The 19434-nt window shown below is 44.4% G+C and overlaps 2 protein-coding genes across 4 annotated transcripts; one reads left to right on the top strand and one right to left on the bottom strand.

Moving 5' to 3' along the window:
• Window positions 1–7082: 7082 nt before the first annotated feature.
• gmpr2 (guanosine monophosphate reductase 2) lies at window positions 7083–14847 on the bottom strand. Of its 3 annotated transcripts, none has more exons than XM_038975655.1 (10): window positions 14750–14847; window positions 14029–14168; window positions 13339–13458; window positions 13019–13102; window positions 12722–12895; window positions 12401–12482; window positions 12147–12253; window positions 10494–10536; window positions 9484–9643; window positions 7083–8733 (listed from the first exon to the last, which is right to left on the bottom strand). In XM_038975655.1, exons 2-10 carry the CDS (start codon window positions 14113–14115, stop codon window positions 8544–8546), a joined length of 1047 nt encoding a protein of 348 aa, XP_038831583.1. In that variant the 5' UTR covers window positions 14116–14168; window positions 14750–14847; the 3' UTR covers window positions 7083–8543. The 3 variants fall into 3 exon arrangements, with proteins under 3 accessions (XP_038831583.1, XP_038831584.1, XP_038831585.1); XM_038975656.1 differs by having other exon boundaries at window positions 14029–14228; window positions 14750–14818; XM_038975657.1 differs by lacking the exon at window positions 14750–14847 and adding an exon at window positions 14465–14599.
• A 229-nt stretch (window positions 14848–15076) lies between these two features.
• LOC120030380 (NEDD8) lies at window positions 15077–16670 on the top strand. The gene is made up of 4 exons (XM_038975769.1): window positions 15077–15304; window positions 15557–15604; window positions 15796–15878; window positions 16158–16670. The coding sequence occupies exons 1-4, from the start codon at window positions 15287–15289 to the stop codon at window positions 16276–16278; spliced, it is 270 nt and encodes an 89-aa protein (XP_038831697.1). The 5' UTR covers window positions 15077–15286; the 3' UTR covers window positions 16279–16670.
• The last annotated feature ends 2764 nt before the right edge of the window (window positions 16671–19434 follow it).

Raw genomic sequence — 19434 nt, 5'->3', positions numbered from 1 at the left:
GGAACTGTCTCGTCGTTTGTCAGTTTATTGTTTTTGTTCATTGTTCAAGTATTCTTATTAAAATGGATACTTACCACGCTGCGCATTGGTCCTCCTCTTCTCATTCCAATGACGAGCGTTACAGAACCACCCACCAAAAAAGGACCAAGCAGCGTGGTATCGCCGCCCCAAGGCAGAGCTGGAGGCAGCGAAAGCTGAGCGGCGGTGGTATGAGGAGGCAGCACGGCAGCGCGGATGGAAGCCCGAGAGGCAGCCCCAAAAATTTATTGGGAGGGGGCACACGGAGAGTGGGGCTAAGTCAGGTAGGAGACCTGAGCCAACTTCCCGTACTTACCGTGGAGAGAGGTGTTCCGGGCAGGCACCGTGTTATGAGGAGAAGCGCACGATATCCCCAGTGCGCACGCATAGCCCGGTGCGCTACATTGCCGCTCCTCGTATCGGCTGGGCTAGAGTGGGCATCGAGCCAGGTGCGATGAAGCCTGCTCAGCGCATCTGGTCTCCAGTACGTCTCCTCGGTCCGTGTTATATGGCACCAGCCCTACGCACTGTGTCTCCCGTGGGTCTGCACAGCCCAGTGCGTCCTGTGCCTGCGCCCCGCAAGTGTCGGGCTAAAATAAACATCCAGCCAGGACGGGTTGTGCAGGTCCTTAGTTCGAGACCTCCAGTGTGCCTCCACGGACCGGTCTATCCTGTGCCTCCTCCAAGGACCAGGCCTCCAGTAGATCTCTCCAGCCTGGTGAGTACTGTGCCTGTTCTAAGAACAAAGTCTCCTGTGTGTCCCTCCGGTCCGGATCTGCCAGAGTCTCCCTCCAGTCCGGATCTGCCAGAGTCGCCTGTCTGTCCTGAGCCGCCCGTCTGTCCTGAGCCGCCTGAGCCGCCCGTCTGTCCTGAGCCGCCTGAGCCGCCCTTCAGTCAGGAGCAGCCTGAGCCGCCCTTCAGTCAGGAGCCGCCTGAGCCGCCCTTCAGTCAGGAGCCGCCTGAGCCGCCCTTCAGTCAGGAGCCGCCTGAGCCGCCCTTCAGTCCAGAGGCGCCTGAGCCGCCCTTCAGTCCAGAGGCGCCCCTCAGTCCAGTGGTGCCCCTTATTAGGGTCCCCAGTCCTAGGTCGGCGGCGAGGGTCGCCGCGCCAAAGACGCCACTTAAGCGGGCTAAGACTATGGTGGGGTCCACGTCCCGCGCCAGAGCCGCCACCGCGGACAGATGCCCACCCAGACCCTCCCCTATAGGTTCAGGTTTTGCGGCCGGAGTCCGCACCTTTGGGGGGGGTACTGTCACGCCCTGACCATAGATTGCTTTGTATGTTTCTATGTTTTGTTTGGTCAGGGTGTGATGTGGGTGGGCATTCTATGTTGTATGTCTAGGTTGTCTATTTCTGTGTTTGGCCTAGTATGGTTCCCAATCAGAGGCAGGTGTCAGTCGTCTCTGATTGGGAGCCATATTTAGGTAGCCTGTTTTCCTTTGTGTTTTGTGGGTGGTTATTTTCTGTGTCTGTTTCACCATACGGAACTGTCTCGTCGTTTGTCAGTTTATTGTTTTTGTTCATTGTTCAAGTATTCTTATTAAAATGGATACTTACCACGCTGCGCATTGGTCCTCCTCTTCTCATTCCAACGACGAGCGTTACACTGACTCCAATTAGCTTATGGAGAAGTCATCAGCCTTGGGGTTCACATAATTTTTCCAACCTACATTGTGAATTATTAAATAATGTATTCAATTTAGACAAGATAAATACAATACTTGTGTGTTATTAGTTTAAGCACACTGTGTTTGTCTATTGTCGTGACTTAGATGAAGATCAGATCAAGTTATATGAAAAAGTTATGCAGAAATACAGGAAATTCCAAAGAGTTCACATACCTTTTCTTGCCACTGTAGGTGGTTTGAAATGTGGCTTGAAATATCCCATTCCATGTGCTTTTTGGCTGTTCAGACTGAAGGAAAAAGAACAGATTCGAATTGGATATGCAAAAGGTCTGTATTTGAGTCGCTTCAAACTGTGTCTGACTCCCCTGTTGATTTCAATCAGTAGTTGCGCACAAGCCGACTGCATTTGCCTAACTACTCGAACACACCCATTCCCAGTCACCAGTCATGTACATACATAGCAAGGCAGATTTTTGAGCAACACGACCAAATGTACATAGAAATGCTAAGTATAGATCTCCCATACTCATTGAAAGTAAGTCTAAGAAGCGATAGATCCGTTCTATGTACCCTATTTCTAAATTGTCTCTTAAATTGTGTTTTTTCATCTTTTTACTTTCGGTTTTGTACAACGGCATCTGACAGCTGAAAATACAATACTTTATTGAAAGGATATTTCACAGTGTTTTATATTGTACAACGATTAGCTTGTTTTGTTACATAAACTGAAATCAGGCGAATCATTATAATTTTAGCAACCAGGAACTTTTGGTGGACTGACGCATATCTTGCACGAGGTGGCCTCAAATGTAGATTAGACCAGAGACAGAGCGAACAAAAGCAAACGAACCAACAGGTAAAAAGTTCAGATTAGAAGCATTATAGGGGCTACGAGGCTAGAGGTATTTTAGCATGCGAAGGTCAAGGACAATGCAAAGCACCCGATTCCCACCACCATTTACTGTGGCAGCTTCAACTGATCCAGGGCTCACAGAAGACATGTCTGAGGGGTGCCAGGCTTTGCCGCTGCCGGACAGCCAGGCCATTGTTTGTGACTTATGTACAGAAGACAGGAAGCCAGCACTGAAGACTTGCATCAAATGTGAAATGTCCATGTGTGCCCAGCACTTGGAGCCACACCTTTCAGTCCCATTTCTGCTACTGACACATACCCTGACTGAACCCATAGCACCGGGGGCTGGGGGAGTTGGGTTGGCTACAAAATGCCCCCAACATGGTAAGATTCTCGAGTACTACTGCTTGGACGACCTAACCAGTGCGTGCATGTCCTGCGCCATCGAGGACCAGCATCGCATCCACAACATGAAGACCCTGCCTAAGGCACACAAAGAGCTGAGGGAGAAGTTGAAGGAGGAGCAGAAGGCTTTGGCCCAGAGAGAGAGACAGAGCCTGGAACTAGGGAGGTGGGATAAGGAGCAGAGGGAGAGGTTGGCTAGCTCCAGTGTCCGGCTCATTGAGGGAGTGTCCGCCCTGCGCGACATCACCCTGACGAGCATCCAGAGTTCCGTCTCAGCTCGCGTAAAATCCATCACGACCTCTAAGAGAACCATGCAGGCTGCCCTGTCCGAGGGGGACTCCTTCCGCTTCCTCCAGGGGTATGAAGGGGTGCACCAGGCTGTGGAGAAGGCCCGTGCCGTGGATCTGAGTAAGGGGCTGGAGCCCGGGGCCGACCGGGACAAGCTGGTCCAGGAGCTACAGCAGAGCGGAGGAAAGCTCGTGGAGCAGACGACACAGCTGTGGAGTTCTCTGCTGGCTCTGGTCGACCCCGAGAACCACCAGGAAAAACAGGGTTCCCCAGGGTTACCTCCCACCACCACGTTGACCTTTGACCCCAAGAGCTTGGGAAGGGGCATGTCTCTGTCCCAGGACCACAGGAAAGTGTTCTACACCCCGCTTGCCAAACTCACCACCCATACTCTTCTGTGCCAGGATAGCGGCTCTGATGCCAACCCTAGGTGGGTGGTCAAATTCTCTGAGGACTGTGATTGGACCGTTGGCGTTTGTGACAAGGAAGCTACTGAGAATTTCAATAACGGCCATGTCTATGCTCTGCGCTGGCAGAAGGACCAACTGAGCTCTGTTTGCACTCAGTACTATGAGAGTGTTAGGCGTAGTGATGGGATGACCTATACAGATAAACCTCCAGAGGCACATGTCGATTCTCAGTTTATCTATCTTCCTGGGCAAAATGAAGCTCAATCTGAAACAATACCCCGTCCCATAGAATTAGAAGTGTTCTGGGACAAAACCTCCCCACCATCCCTGTCCTTCCACAGCAGGGGCAGATATCACCAGAGGACGGAACTGCACAGAATGGAGATCGAGCATCGTCAGGGTGACCTAACTCCCTTTGTCACCCTGGGAACAGGAAGTAGCCCAGCCGGAGCCAGACAGTATAGAGAGTACAGTCAACCAGAGCAGCAGTGGAGGTGCCCATGTGGAGAGGTCCATCAGATTCAGCAGCAGTCTTCCTACCACCAGCATGGGTCTTACCAGGCTTCTGAGTGCAAGTGTGAGAGGGTTATCGGTACGCCGTATATGGAGGTGTTTTGTCAGCTTGTGTAATGTAGGCGATGTCTTAAGTGCATTGAATTCAGTTTGGATCCCGGCTTGTGTGTTGTTGTTGTTGGTACTGTAGGATTCTAATGTGTGTTGGACTCACTGGTTGGATTTGAGTTTACATGTAAGGCAGGACTTTGTCTCCCCCTGCTGCTCACCCACCTATCGTAATGTTGTCCCATTGTATCAATAACTTCCACTTTTTCATGTCCCTTAATCACATTTTTCTGACCTCATTATTGTCCAATAAATCATGTAAATAGTCAGTTGATTTAATGTTAATGCTGATGTTTCTGTTCAGATATTTTCAACTGGGTCATTTACAAACAGGTCTGAGAAGTACATTTGGTGGCAGGTAGTCTATTGGTTAGAGAGTTGGGCCAGTACCTGAAAGGTTGGTGGATTGAATCCCTGAGCTGACGAGGTAAAAAAATCTATCGTTCTGCCCCTGAACAAGGCAGTTAACCCACTGTTCCCCGGTAGGCCGTCATTGTAAATAAGAATTTGTTCTTAACTGACTTGCCTAGTTAAATAAAGGTGAAAAAAAATCTTGACATTTTAACAAACAGTACAATTAATATCTGTACTGTATTTTGTATATATGGGTGGATCTTTAATTGTCATGTTGAGATTTAATGTTAAAATGAAAAATAAACCAACACAAATCATGTGGAATGCTCTTTATTGGTCAGAACTGACAGGACTGACACAACCAAACATAATGTTTAGAAACGGCATAACACGTTTTACTAAAAGCAAAAGATATAAAATGGAATTATCCTCCAAAACACTATGAAGTAAAGTAAATATACCACCCTAGTGAAAACTAGTCAGTTACACACCGTAACATAATAATGCAGAGACAACATTCTCGCAAAGTAACTCTATACCCAGTAAAGTACAATAATGTGAAATACTGATTGCATGGAGGGAGAGGTTGGCTATCTACAGTGTCCAGCTCACTGAGGGAGTGTCCGCCCTGCGTGACATCACCCTGACAAGCGACCCGAATTCCGTCTCAGCTCGCATAAAGTCCATCAAGACCTCCAAGAGAACCATGCAGGCTGCCCTGTCTGATGGGGACTCCTTCCACTTCCTCCAGGGTTATGCAGGGGTGCACCAGGCTGTGGAGAAGGCCCGTGCTGTGGATCTGAGGAAGGGGCTGGAGCCCGGGGCCGACCGGGACAAGCTGGTCCAGGAGCTACAGCAGAGCGGAGGAAAGCTCCTGTACTATAACAGTATTAGGCGTAGTGATGGGATGACCTATACAGACAAACCTCCACAGGCACACGTTGATTCTCAGTTTATCTATCTTCCTGGGCAAACTGCAGCTCTACCTGAAACAATACCCCGTCCCATAGAATTAGAAGTGTTCTGGGACAAAACCTCCAACCCACCATCCCTGTCCTTCTACAGCAGGGGCAGATATCACCAGAGGACGGAACTGCACAGAATGGAGATCGAGCATCATCAGGGTGATCTAACTCCCTTTGTCACCTTGGAAACAAGAAGTAGCCCAGCCATAGCCAGACAGTCCAGTGCCAGAGGCTTTGGAGTTTTCAGTCAATCAAAGCACTATGGAGGATACGGTCTCTATGGAGCGAACATTCAGCCAGAGCAGCAGTGGGGGTGCCCATGTGGAGCGGTCCATGAACAACCCAAGACCCAGCAGGCACAGTATTTCTACCACCAGCATGTGTCTCAACAGGGTCCCATGTGCACATGTGGGAAGGTTATCGGTACGCCGTATATGGGGGTGTTCTGTGAGCTGGTGTAATGTCTACACTCTTAGAAAAAAAGAACCCTTCGAATAACTCTTTTTGGTTTGAATCCTGGCTAGTGTTAAAAAAGAATTGTGGACATATCTAATTGTGGACATATATCAACATGAGCCTCCCCTCCCGGCTCATGTTGTGGACATATCTAGGCATAAAAAAAACATGTGTATCACTCATCTTATGTTTTTACATTTGGCACACATTCATTAAGTCAGGTTGCATACATCAATATAAATATTCAATACAGATATTCAAAATACATTGAATGAATTTACACATTATTACTTTACATTACCTGTTGAATGTATCAACTGTAATTTCCTTGGCGCTGTTCACACGGGCTGTGGAAAGTTCTAGTGAAAAGATGTCAAGGAAATGTAGTAGACATTGAGTAATACAGAGCTTATGTGGAGGCTTCCATCTGGTAACTAACATTATTTTTGCTGCAGTCAGTCCAGACAATCACACTGGTTTCTGGGGTACAATGACAGTCAGTGAGGAATCATTGTTTCGTAATTATATATTTAGGAGACATGGGATGGTGGCCCAACTATGTTCGTTATAGAGATGGCAACTTGTGACCACAACGTTTTCACATTCGGGCATCCCCACATTATATGCATATTCCAATGCTGTTGTTTTCGGCCAGTGTGTTGTACTGTAGGATTCTAATGTGTGTTGGACTAACAGTGGCTGGATTTGGGTTTAACATGCAAGGAAGGACTTTGTCTCCCCCTGCTGGTCAAGTTACCTAACTATCATAATGTTATCCCAATGTTCCAAGAACTTCCACCTATTTATGTCCCTTAGTCATATTTAGTTGACCTCATTATTGTCCAATAAATCATGTAAATAGTCAGTTGACTGAATGTTAATGCTGATGTTTCCGTCCAGTTATAAAAAAAATGGCTAGCTTATAAAATCTAAATACATTGTGATTCATGTAATTACATGAGCTGGTACACAAACAGAGTACAATTGATATATGTACTGTATATTGTATAAATGTGTGGATCTCTAATTGTCATGTTAAGATTCAATGTTAACATGAAAAATAAACAATCAACTCTAAAACACAAATCATATGGAATGCTCTTTATTGGAAAGAAGTGAGAAGACTGAAGAAAAGTAGAATAAAACCTGCATAACATGTTTGACTAAAACCAGATAGATATAAAATGGAATTATCCTCCAAAACACTGAAGTAAAGTGAATATACCTCCATAGGGAAAACTAGTCAGTTACAAGTACATAATAATGCATAGACAGAGACAACATTCTCGCAAAGTAACTGACACAGTCAAGTACAATAATGGGAAATGCTGATTGCATGGACATTTTATATAGTCTCTGACTATATAAAATATTGAGAAAAGTGTGAAATCAACAGTAAGTCAAGGTAACACTCAAAGCTGTCCTGTCTCCCTCAGCCTATTTTAACAACATACTTTGAACACATTCTGTATTCCCCATCAGTTTCCCCTCAACATACTGGGTGTAATTTGACTGACTTGAGTTTCTACTGTAGCTGTACAGTACACGAAACAGTTTGTCAGTAGTTTCACTATATCTTTTCCCTCATCGCTTTAATATTTGGTCCGCATGAGAATAACATAAAAACTAAGGAGCTATGGGAAAAAAAAGACTGGAATACAATATGATCTAACACTTTTGCAAATCATTCAAGGTCAATATATATTTAAGTGAGTTTGAAAAGGATTAAGTTAAATAACCAGAAATATCTTAACATAAAAATCTTCAATATTGCTAATTATAAGGAATATTTTCATCTATTGAATATATCTAAAATAATAAAAACTATGTTTTTGGAATAAACTTTACCTGTACTCTTGATATAGTAAATACTTCATACAGTGAAATACTCTACATCTATTTTTTGCATATGGCTTTCATATAGCATGGCGGTGACGTGCATAGAAGTGTTAGGAGAAAGAGGGGATTGAGAGAGAGAGAAAGAGAGAGAGATTCTAGGACTTGGTAGATAATAATGGACAGAGAGAAGCCTGTACTCAAAGCCTGCAGAGCTGAATGGGAATGATTGAGCAAGATGACACAAAAATACATCCTGAAGTACCACAACAATCATCGGTTCACTTATTATCAAAGAAATGTCCATTTCTGGTAATTTACAGGAAAAAAAGCCAAATATGTCTAAAATATCAAAACTTAAATAAACTCCTAGATAAGGGATTGTTTTGATAGTGTCACCTAAAAAGGTTTTGATTTGGCAACCAAACACTTATCCAAGGTTTACGTTTCTTAAATGACAGATTCTTACTATCAATGGTTACAGTATTGTGTGTTTCTGTGTGTGTATGTTTCTGTGTGTGTTTGTGTGTGTGTGTGTGTGTGTGTGTGTGTGTGTGTGTGTGTGTGTGTGTGTGTGTGTGTGTGTGTGTGTGTGTGTGTGTGTGTGTGCAGTATGTGTAATAGCATCCATGTGACAGGGGCAGGCAGCAAACAAAACACACCACCACCCCCCCTGACCCTGTTACGCCCAGGAACCAGCCTGGACCTCGCCTAGTTATCGTTCCCAAAGACGGTGTTGAGCTGCTGGGTGACCCTGATGAAGGTGGTCCTGCGGCTGAGCTCCTTGAGCTTCCCTGCGCCCACGTAGGTGCAGGTGGAGCGGACCCCACCCAGGACGTCGCGTATGGTTACGTCCACGGGACCCTTGTAGACCACCTCCACCGTCTTCCCCTCAGATGCCCTGGGAGAAGAAGAGGGAACGTTTTAGTGAACTCTTAAGCCTAATGTATGTATACGACACAAGAACCATACGCAAAATGGCGATCCTGCGTTCTTGCGTCGAGTTAGGAATTGTGGGGATGCACACGTCTGCATATTTCTTCTACCCAATGCAATTTTGCGTAGCTACTTTTAGTTCCATGAGTACGTACGTGGGATATAAACTAGTATTTATGCTTCAAGTTTGACCAATATTCATTTTATTAGAGAATGCCAAGAGTGTGCAAAGCTGTCATCTAGGCAAAGGGTGGCTACTTTGAAGAATCTAATATATATTTTGATTTGTTTAACACTTTTTGGGTTACTACATGATTCCATATGTGTTATTTCATAGTTTTGATGTGTTCACTATTATTCTACAATGTAGAAAATAGTAAAAATAAAGAAAACCCCTTGAATGAGTAGGTGTTCTAAAACTTTTGACTGGTACTGTGTGTACAGGATACACATGGTATACACCATCTAACCAAATGCTTACTTGCAGGTTCCTTCTTGACAATACAACAATAAGAAATAAGAAAAGATAAGAATACAAACATAAAGTAAATGTCTCAGTAGAATAGAACAAACACTTTAGCATAAGTAAAATACAGGAAGGCACAATTTATAGTCCAATATTGACATGTGTTTTGGGGAAGGGTGTTTTTCCTAAAGCGTGCTACAGTGTTTAAAGCTGCTCATTTCCTGCTAGGCGGTCAGTAACATCTCTGACCTGTACTCGGCCACGCCCCCGGCGTGTCTCTTCATGGCCGTATCGGAGCTCATGCCGTAGAACAGCTTGTACTTCTTCCCGTTCTTCTCGATGACCTCGCCCCCGCTCTCTGAGTGGCCGGCCAGCATTCCACCCAGCATCACAAAGTCCGCCCCCGCGCCTGTCAGTCACACACAACCACAGCTGAGAAAAGCCAGTCAGGGTCAGACACATTCCCTTGAGACCATCACACGACGTCCTAAGAACCCAGCTGGGGTCGGACAATCCTGGGAACTAGACGAAACCTCCAGGGGACCATGACACAACATCCTGACAACTTTAGGTGACCATTTTAAAACGTTCTGGTGACATCCTAACGACTCATTGTTGATAGCAGGGTTGTCAGAACCTGGCTATGGGATGCAGGGGGGAAAGTGTGAGGTTAGCGTGAGACAACAAATGCACTTTTCTATACTCAAGGAGAGAAAGAGACAAACAGCTAGACTGTTGTTTTACTATTAAATTCAATACTATCATTGTTTTACATTTCGTAAAGCAGTTTGTGTTTCATAACCAGGCAAAGCTAAATAGTAGGCTAGTGACTGGCGGTTATGGAGAAGTAAGAGAGTCGCTTACGCGATGTCTAGCAGAGCCTGCCTGCTTGTCTGCCCACACTCATCGCTTGCTCCCCCGCAGCTCACCAGCTGATGTAGGTTGTGTGTGGCGCGTCCTTCCCACTGTTAGAGAACGGAACCCTCGCTGCTCTGCGCACCCAGTGCTGCTAATATTCTACTTATCATAGCAGCTTATCCAGTGCAAAGTGCAAATACAAGGCACTAGAAGCCAAGTCTGAGTCATAAATGGTTGAGTCCAAGTCCACTCACTAGTCCTGAAAATGTATTGTAGCACTTGAGTCCGAGTCCTGGACCTGAGTACTACAACACTGGTTGTAGAGTCTCTGTAGTCTGATTAAAGTAAGTACTATATGCTCTGTGAGTTGAAATGTTACATTTTACTGCTACAAAACTCACCAAAAGCCTTGGAGACGTCACCTGGGCAAGTGCACCCACCGTCCTTTATGAGAGAGAAAGAAGAGGGAAGAGTAAGATACTATGGGTCTTCAGGTGAAGTCTTTATCTATTCAACCATCTTGGTATGTATATCACGGTGTTGAGCCAAAGACAGACAAAGACTTTTGAGCCAAAGACAGCCAAAGACTGTTGAGCCAAAAGGATGTAAGTGTATAACTAGGGATGCACGATATATTGGTGAACATATCGGAATCGGACGATATTAGCTAAAAATGCCAACATCGGCATCGGCCCGATGTCTAGTTTAACGCCGATGTGCAAAACCGAGGTCAAAGCTGACGTGCATACCTAATATAACGTAGGTAGATGATGTAATACACGGAAAATACAGCGCTACACAGAACAAAAACAGAAAAATACTAAGAGCACACTTCCAACAACTAAACAAGTTCAGGTCGAGCAGTCATTTGAAAGAGGAAGAACATTTCAGCGAGACAACTCAAAGGCCAAATCCATTAACGCCAAGATAATGGAATTCATTATGCTACTTGCTATTGGCGTCACGACTGACATTTGGACCAGCGATGTCAGCCCCATGAGCATGCTGAGTCTGACAGCACAGTGGGTCGACGAGGATTTCCTACTGAGGAAAGTCGTATTTCATGCTCAAGAATGTGCTGGTTCTCTGCTGCTGCCATTTCAATGGCATTTGAGAACATGAACACACTCCTAGCTCCATTCGAACAACTGACTCGAGAAATAAGCTCATCAACTGCGTCTGCAGCAGACGTGAAACCCTCTGTCATGGCATTGAAACGCCTGCTCATCAAAACTGCTGACAGACCGTGGGGTTAAAACTTACAAAAGTACTCGAGGCTGTGAACAAGAAATTCGGTGGGATTCTCTCTGAGCCTCTTTACTGTGTTGCCACCATGCTGGATGCTAGGTACAAGGATCGCTACTTCGATGCAGACAAGAAACAGGGTTTACGTGAAATGTTACATACACAGCTGGACAAGATGGAAACGGACACAGTGACAGTGCGCACCGAGGAAGAGAGGCCACGGACAGACAGAGCTGGAACTTCACTGCTTGACATGTATGATGAAATCCTGGTTGAGAATGAAACGACTGAACAACTGAACAACAAAACAGCACAGCAAGTAAGTGAAAGAAATAGGTTTTGATGATGTTTTCCTGGTAATGGGGAGATACGTAAATGCCAACAAAATAACTTTTTGGTCAGTGTGGTGTGTGTGTGTGTAACCTTTATTTAACTAGGCAAGTCAGTTAAGAACTTATTTACAATGACGGCCTACCCCGGCCAAACCCGGACGACGCTGGGCCAATTGTGCGCAGCCCTATGGGACTCCCAATCACGCCCTGATGTGATACAGCCTGGATTCGAACCAGGGACTGTAGTGATGCCTCTTGTACTGAGATGCAATGCCTTAGACCGCTGCATCCAGGTGTGTGTGTTAACTATTTAACTGTACTAGAATGCTTAAAAGGCCGCTAAAATTTAAAATATCGCTATCGGGTTTTTTGGCAAGGAAAATATTGGATATCAGCCCAAAATGTAATATCGGTGCATCACTATGTATAAAATAACAATACATGTATAATACATGTATAATAATAATGGAGGCTTACAGAGATGATGTGTCCGCCCAGGCCGTGGGCAGCGTCTGCACACTCGATCACAGCGCTCAGCTGGGGATAGCCCACCCCGGTCTTCTTACGGGTGGTGCACACAGACCCTACACACACACACAGACAGACAGAAGGTCAGAGGTTATGAGCATGACCACACTAAGACCCCAATTCAATCAATTGTAGAAAAGGTATGAGGAATGACGATCCAGCAAAACCGCAATGTGCCAGAATCGCCCGGGTTATAACATCACCTGGTCCGATGCCCACTTTGATGATGTCAGCGCCGGCGAGGATCAGCTCTTCCACCATCTCCCCGGTAACCACATTCCCTGCCTGTGGCAAAGACAACACAGTCACTTTCAGTGTCTTAGATGGTGCACTAGTATAGTGCACTACTTTTGACTAGAGTCTTATATGGGCTCAAATGACACCCTGAGTGCACTACTTTGACAGGAGCCCTCAGGAATAGTGTGATTTGAAATGTATAAACTGTATAAATACTGCGGGCATAATCACATGCTCATAATCACAAATTTGCACACTATAAAAGAGAGCATAGAGGAGTCACTGACCATGATGGTGTGTGTCGGGTACTTCTGACGCACGTCTTTGACAAAGTGGACAAAGTGCTCTGAGTAGCCATTGGCCACATCCACACAGATGTACTGCAGCTGAGGCACAGCGGCTAAGATCTCACCCAGTCTGTCAAAGTCCCCTTCACTTGTCCCTGTGCTGACTGCCACACTCTGAGAGAGAGAGAGGGAGAGCGAGAGAGAGATAAACACATAATGAAAAGTTTGGCAAAGTAAGATACTTGTCTTATAGGGTACTATGTAAATGATATCCCAGACAGCATTGCTTTAATGTACCTGTACACATTCCTGATTCTTTGTTGCAAACTCCTTCCAGTCATCTACTGAATAGTGTTTGTGAATGGCAGTGAAGAGAGTGAACTGGGGGGAGAAAGAGAAATGTCTTTGTTAAACACCTTTAAGTGCATAAAATCTATGGGAACAGAGACATCTAATAAACATAGATTTGGGCTCCACTTTCTCTGTGAGCCAGTAGGGGATATTTGAGTTGTTTAGTATTAGAAAGTATGAGTGAGGATGGTGAATTCCGATTTAAGCTATTTTGTTGTTTTTGCTTGTTGCCGTTTATAACACAATATGTATGTCTATGTCTATACCTTGGATAACGCCAGGGCCATCTCGAAGGTGCCGACGGTGTCCATGTTGGCGGCAACGATGGGGATTCCTCTGTAGCTTCCCTTGGAGTTCCTGAAGGTGTAACTTCTCATCAGGTCCACCTGGGGGAGAAGGAGAAACAGACAAAGACAGAGAGACAGACAGAGAGACAGACAGATAGAGAGAGACAGACAGATAGATACAGAGAGACAGACAGATAGAGAGAGACAGACAGAGACAGAGAAACAGACAGAGAGAGAGACAGACAGATAGAGACAGAGAAACAGACAGAGACAGAGAGACAGACAGATAGAGCGAGACAGACAGAGAGAGACAGACAGACAGATAGAGAGAGACAGACAGAGAGACAGAAACAGAGAGAGACAGACAGACAGAGATACAGACAGAGAGACAGACAGACAGAGATACAGACAGACAGAAACAGAGAGAGACAGACAGACAGAGATACAGACAGAGAGACAGACAGACAGAGATACAGACAGACAGAAACAGAGAGAGACAGACAGAGACACAGACAGACAGGTAGAAGGTAGAGAAAAAGGCACCACCATTGAAGAGTGATATACTGTGTTTGGAAAATGACACTACTGGTACAAACCGGTCATTGAATAGAATTGAACAATACTGTAGACATATTAGTATATTACAGGAAAAAGGCAGGAGTTATGCACCTCACTACGGGACTTGAGTGTGCTTCGTTTCGGACGGAGGAGCACATCCTTGAAGTCCAACTTGATGTCATTCTCAATGCGAGGCATTTCTACTGCTTGTTATCCGTAGTAGGAACACGTTGTATCTTCTTCTGATCGGTCTGCAATGGGGTCGACAAAACGGACAACAGTATAGAACAGGCGGAATAGCACAGAACAGGCTGATTCACACCAACCCACACACAAAAACAAACAACCAAACACACACACACACACGAGGGCGAACATGTGATAAACGCTAGAGATAGTGAACAATGAGCGCCTTACAAATAGGACACAGAAAACATTAGAGTAAGCACATTTTCAGGGTTCCTTGTGGGTCTGTTTACTGTCAGTAGTGCGAGGAAAAATACCCCTTTTACATGTTGCAGAGTTAAGATACACTTAAGATACTTACAATATCCAAATCGATAATAATGTAATAGTAATACATTCATTACAGACCATTTAGCTAAAGCTGGTCATATAAGGCCTAATAAACTAGCTAACGTGTTACTCGAAAAATCTAGTCAATATGGGCTATCATGCTGTCACTGCCTCCATGATCCGGTCAAAATTTAACTAGGCAAATATTTTATTAAAACCGTCAAAAGAGGTTAAAGACCCTAGTTCTGTACGTACGGTTAGATGTAGGTATATGAATCATGTTTCTTCTGTACGAAATGAGGAATAAACGACTTACCTTTATGAAATGTATGATGAATATTTCTTATTTCAGCAGAACGCTTCCGTTAAATATGCGAGGCAGGAATGTTTAAGAGGGCGGGTCTTTACTGTAAAGCTATTCTTGTAGTTCTATAATTCCGTTATCTGTGCTTTTTATGTACAGTGGGGGTTGAGAAAAGACTACAAATAAAATACTTTACGTCACTCCTTCGTCGTAGAGTCTACTAAATTGTAGTTTTTTACCACTAGTAATGGGGCTAACTCTAGAGATTTCTCGAACACTAAAATATTTAAATAAACATATTTTATCTAATAAAAAATGTTGATGGAGAAAACATCTCCTCGAAGTACCAACGCACATAGCGGAACCTATTATTGTGAGCAACGTGAATAGTAGGACCTATGTTTGAGAAACACAGGACATTTTCGCGACCGAAGATTGGTGTAGAAATTTGCTTATGTTGTGAACTGGAAACCAAATTTAGCAGCTATTACACAGATACCATATCAGTTATAATATAATTAATGTGTTTAGAAAACAAAATAAGTCAAAATGTTGATTAAAGTCAAGGTAAGAGAACGTCAGACACAGATATTAAGCCACTAGCAAATTAGCTAGTTTTTGCTTTTAATTCAGCTGCTCAGTGCATACAATCAGTAGCAAGCTAGCTACCTATACATGGGTCCATAAAATAAGAATCGAATAACCTGACATTTTACATGGCTACATAGATCATGAGTAACTGTCTTCTGCTGGTTATGAGGGGTCAAATAATAGATCATCCTGAACATGATTAAGTATTTCTAAATGTCTTTCTCTCAGACCCTCACAGGGAAGGAAATTGAGATTGACATAGAGCCCACAGACAAGGTGTGTATGTATGTACTTTTTCCAGTATTCCCTTTGTTGCTGATGTGTGTGTGTGTGTGTGTGTGTGTGTGTGTGTGTGTGTGTGTGTGTGTGTGTGTGTGTGTGTGTGTGTGTGTGTGTGTGTGTGTGTGTGTGTACACCATGCACTGATATTATGTATTCATTGTGTGTATTCTGTTTGTCTCTGTCAGGTGGAGAGGATCAAGGAGCGAGTGGAGGAGAAAGAGGGGATCCCTCCTCAACAGCAGAGGTTGATCTACAGCGGGAAACAGATGTAAGCCACTTAGGCAATATCTTGGAATTAATCATGAGGAAAATAAAAAAAAGCTTATGTTTTCAGTGTACAAATGACTCCCCTGCACTAGTCTCGGAAATCCCAGTCCTAGGGCAACAGCACTGGAACATTGTTAATGTGGGAGGCAGCCCATTTGCCCTAGGTATACTACACCTCTACAGACATACTTTAGTCAGTGGTCAGATAACAACAGACATGAAAATGATATTGTCCCATTCTTCCTAATATCCACTTTTTCCCGCTCTGTCTTTCCCTCAGGAACGATGAAAAGACAGCGGCAGACTACAAGATCCAGGGAGGTTCTGTACTACATCTGGTCCTGGCACTGAGAGGAGGGGAGGTCCTCCACTGTCCCACGAGCCTTCTGCTCGCCTTGTAACCACCACGCTTGCCTTAGCCCCGGTTAGATGTTGCCCTTAGGCACAGATCTAGGATCAGCTTAACCCTCCTCAAATCCAAACCGTAATCGTTATGAGCGACAAATGCAAAACGGACCTTAGATCAGTGATTGTGGGCAACTTCAGCTCTATCCCCTTGGAACCGGCCAATGTAGACCTTCTCTGAGACATATTACAACTGTAACGAGGTGTTGTCCTTTTGTGTTGGGAGGATCGCCATGTCAGCACTCTCTCTTGTCCCTTCCTCGTTTGAGAGCATCAAACTGATGCAGATGTTACGTTTACAATGTGTGAAAGTGTGAGAAAGTATTATTCTTTAGAGATAGATTCATGTAATGGTTTAGTTTGTCATTAAAACATCAGTTATCCGTGATGGATGTTGCATTGTCATTAATGCTGTGTTTAATGTTATGGGACTGATAGGCATGCTTTGTAGGAAAAATTCAAACACCACACCAGTCAACAACTATTATTTTACCCCAGTATAATAATCTCTTGTTACTGTAGCTATGTACATTTATGCTGGAACTCACAAAAAGTATCCACAAGAGACAGGAGGTTGGTAGAAAGTTAAACAGTTCTCTTTGAAGTATGTCTAAGTAGGGCTAGGAGTTTCTCGGTCTGCTCACGTGGTCAAGAAAAACTTTTTGCGTCACTCATGTGCAATAAGGTAGGTGGTGGGACTGGCACCTACAGTCAAAGGCCTAATCCCAAATCAACCCCTACGCCCTATGCACTCGTGGAGATTTGACAGGTGTAAGAAATATGGTAATAGCTCACCCTTCCACTGTGATAGGCTAGGTGGAAGTTGCACCAATCCTCTCAGATATCCAGAGCTGCATAGGGCTTAACGGTCGATTTGGCCAACCATGACTCCATGTGGTTGGAGGGATAAGTCAATGAAGTTGGAAGTCCCACCCAGTTGACTACATTAAATTGGTAGAAGCTCTCAATGGCACTGCCCATGTTAATACTTTTGTCCACAAGAGGTCTCTATCATTATCTATGGCAAAGGGGGGTCAAATCCGTCCCGTCGGGCACTTCAATCGGGCCCACAAGACACATTTTTATTTCATTTAAATGTTTTCTTACCCCTTTTTTCTCCCCAATTTCGTGGTATCCAATTGGTAATTACTGTCTTGCCATCGCTGCAACTCCCGTACGGACTCAGGAGAGGCGAAGGTCGAGAGCCAAGCCCTCTTCTAACCCAGACGATGCTGGGCCAAACCCTCTCCTAACCCAGACGATGCTGGGCCAAACCCTCTCCTAACCCAGACGATGCTGGGCCAAACCCTCTCCTAACCCAGACGATGCTGGGCCAAACCCTCTCCTAACCCAGACGATGCTGGGCCAAACCCTCTCCTAACCCAGACGATGCTGGGCCAATTGTGCGCCGCCTCATGGGTCTCCAAGTCAGTTGTGACACAGACTGGGATCGAACCCGGGTCTGTAGTGATGCCTCAAGCACTGAGATGCAGCGCCTTAGACCGCTGCGCCACTCGGGAGGCCCCCGCAAATAGATTTTAACGAACAATTGGTCCCCCAAAAAATGCGGTCCTCCGTTGAATATCAAAATGTGGTCCTCGAGCCAAAAAGTTTGCCCACCCCTGATCTATTTCAAAAACATAGCCTGGTTAAACCTTACCAGACTGAACGCTGCACGGTCACCATTGTTCCAGTTGGTGAACGCAATGTTCAGTGTGGCTTAAACCAGTCTAGGTTAGACAGGATGTGGCCAATGAATTACTGAGGTGTGTTTTGCATTATACAGTATATATTGATAAAGTACATAATCTACCTATTTTATTTCTATGTTGCAATGCAACACACAGCAAGGCTACTACTGTGTATTCCTGAACCAACATTGAAGGCCGGCAGGCCTCTGTCTGGTCCAGGTAAAGGCAGGCAAGGACTCGGCAGAGGCTGCCTGCTTGGCTTAACAGTTTAGATAAGGCAGTGATTGAGTAGTCTAGTTCTGTCTGTAGTCTATGTGCTTTAGCCATCTATTGTTCGTTATGACTATAGTTATCAGGGTGGATTACAGGTAGCACGTTAGTTTGCTGGTTCAAATCCCCTGGCAGATTGGGTAAAGAATCTGTCGATGTGCCCTTGAGCAAGGCACTTAACCCTAATTGCTCCTGTAAGTCGCTCTGTATAAGACCGTCTTCTAACATGTACATTTCTGCAATGATTGTGTATGTATAATAAGGTTCTATTTGTAAAAAGATGATTCTGGGATAATTGCCGTTAATGTTCCGAACACTCATTGGTTTGAATGGTGTCAGCTATATTTATCTTGTATTCTTTTGAACTTAACAACATGAATTGGGGTATTTAGAGTACTATATAGGTAGAGAACATTGAACAGAACAAGACTAAATGTCAATAACTACATGTTGATAAAAATGCAGATAGAACCGTTTAGTCTCAAACTTTCAAAATGTAAACGTAAAAATGTTGGATAAAAGCGCATACATCTCATCTTATGTTATTACAATGTTGTTACTATGTTATTACAATGTTATAATGATTTCTCATTATCATTATTATCGCATAAGAGTTTAAAAGATGATTATTCAACTGAAGGAAATAGCAAAATGGGGATACCATATTTAAGTGCTATACCTGTGTTATTCCTCGGTATTAGTACACAAAAGCTACAGATTGGGTTTAACATTGGGTTACCATGAATGCCTACAGTAGAAAGCGGTCGACCATGTGTGTAAGCATCATGATGTCATCCTGTTGTAATAGTAAAGCCATATTGCAGCTGAGGCGACTGAGATGGTAATGAGATAACGAAGCACGGTGACAGTATGTCCATGGTAATGAGATAACGAAGCGCGGTGACAGTATGTCCATGGTAAAGAGATAACGAAGCACGGTGACAGTATGTCCATGGTAATGAGATAACGAAGCACGGTGACAGTATGTCCATGGTAATGAGATAACGAAGCACGGTGACAGTATGTCCATGGTAAAGAGATAACGAAGCACGGTGACAGTGTGTCCATGGTAATGAGATAACGAAGCACGGTGACAGTATGTCCATGGTAATGAGATAACGAAGCGCGGTGACAGTATGTCCATGGTAATGAGATAACAAAGCACGGTGACAGTATGTCCATGGTAATGAG

Source organism: Salvelinus namaycush, chromosome 36, assembly GCF_016432855.1.
Source record: "Salvelinus namaycush isolate Seneca chromosome 36, SaNama_1.0, whole genome shotgun sequence".
In the NCBI taxonomy this organism is placed as follows: Eukaryota; Metazoa; Chordata; class Actinopteri; order Salmoniformes; family Salmonidae; genus Salvelinus; species Salvelinus namaycush.
The sequence above is the reverse complement of the archived record's forward strand: the minus strand, read 5'-3'. Positions and strand labels throughout refer to the sequence as shown.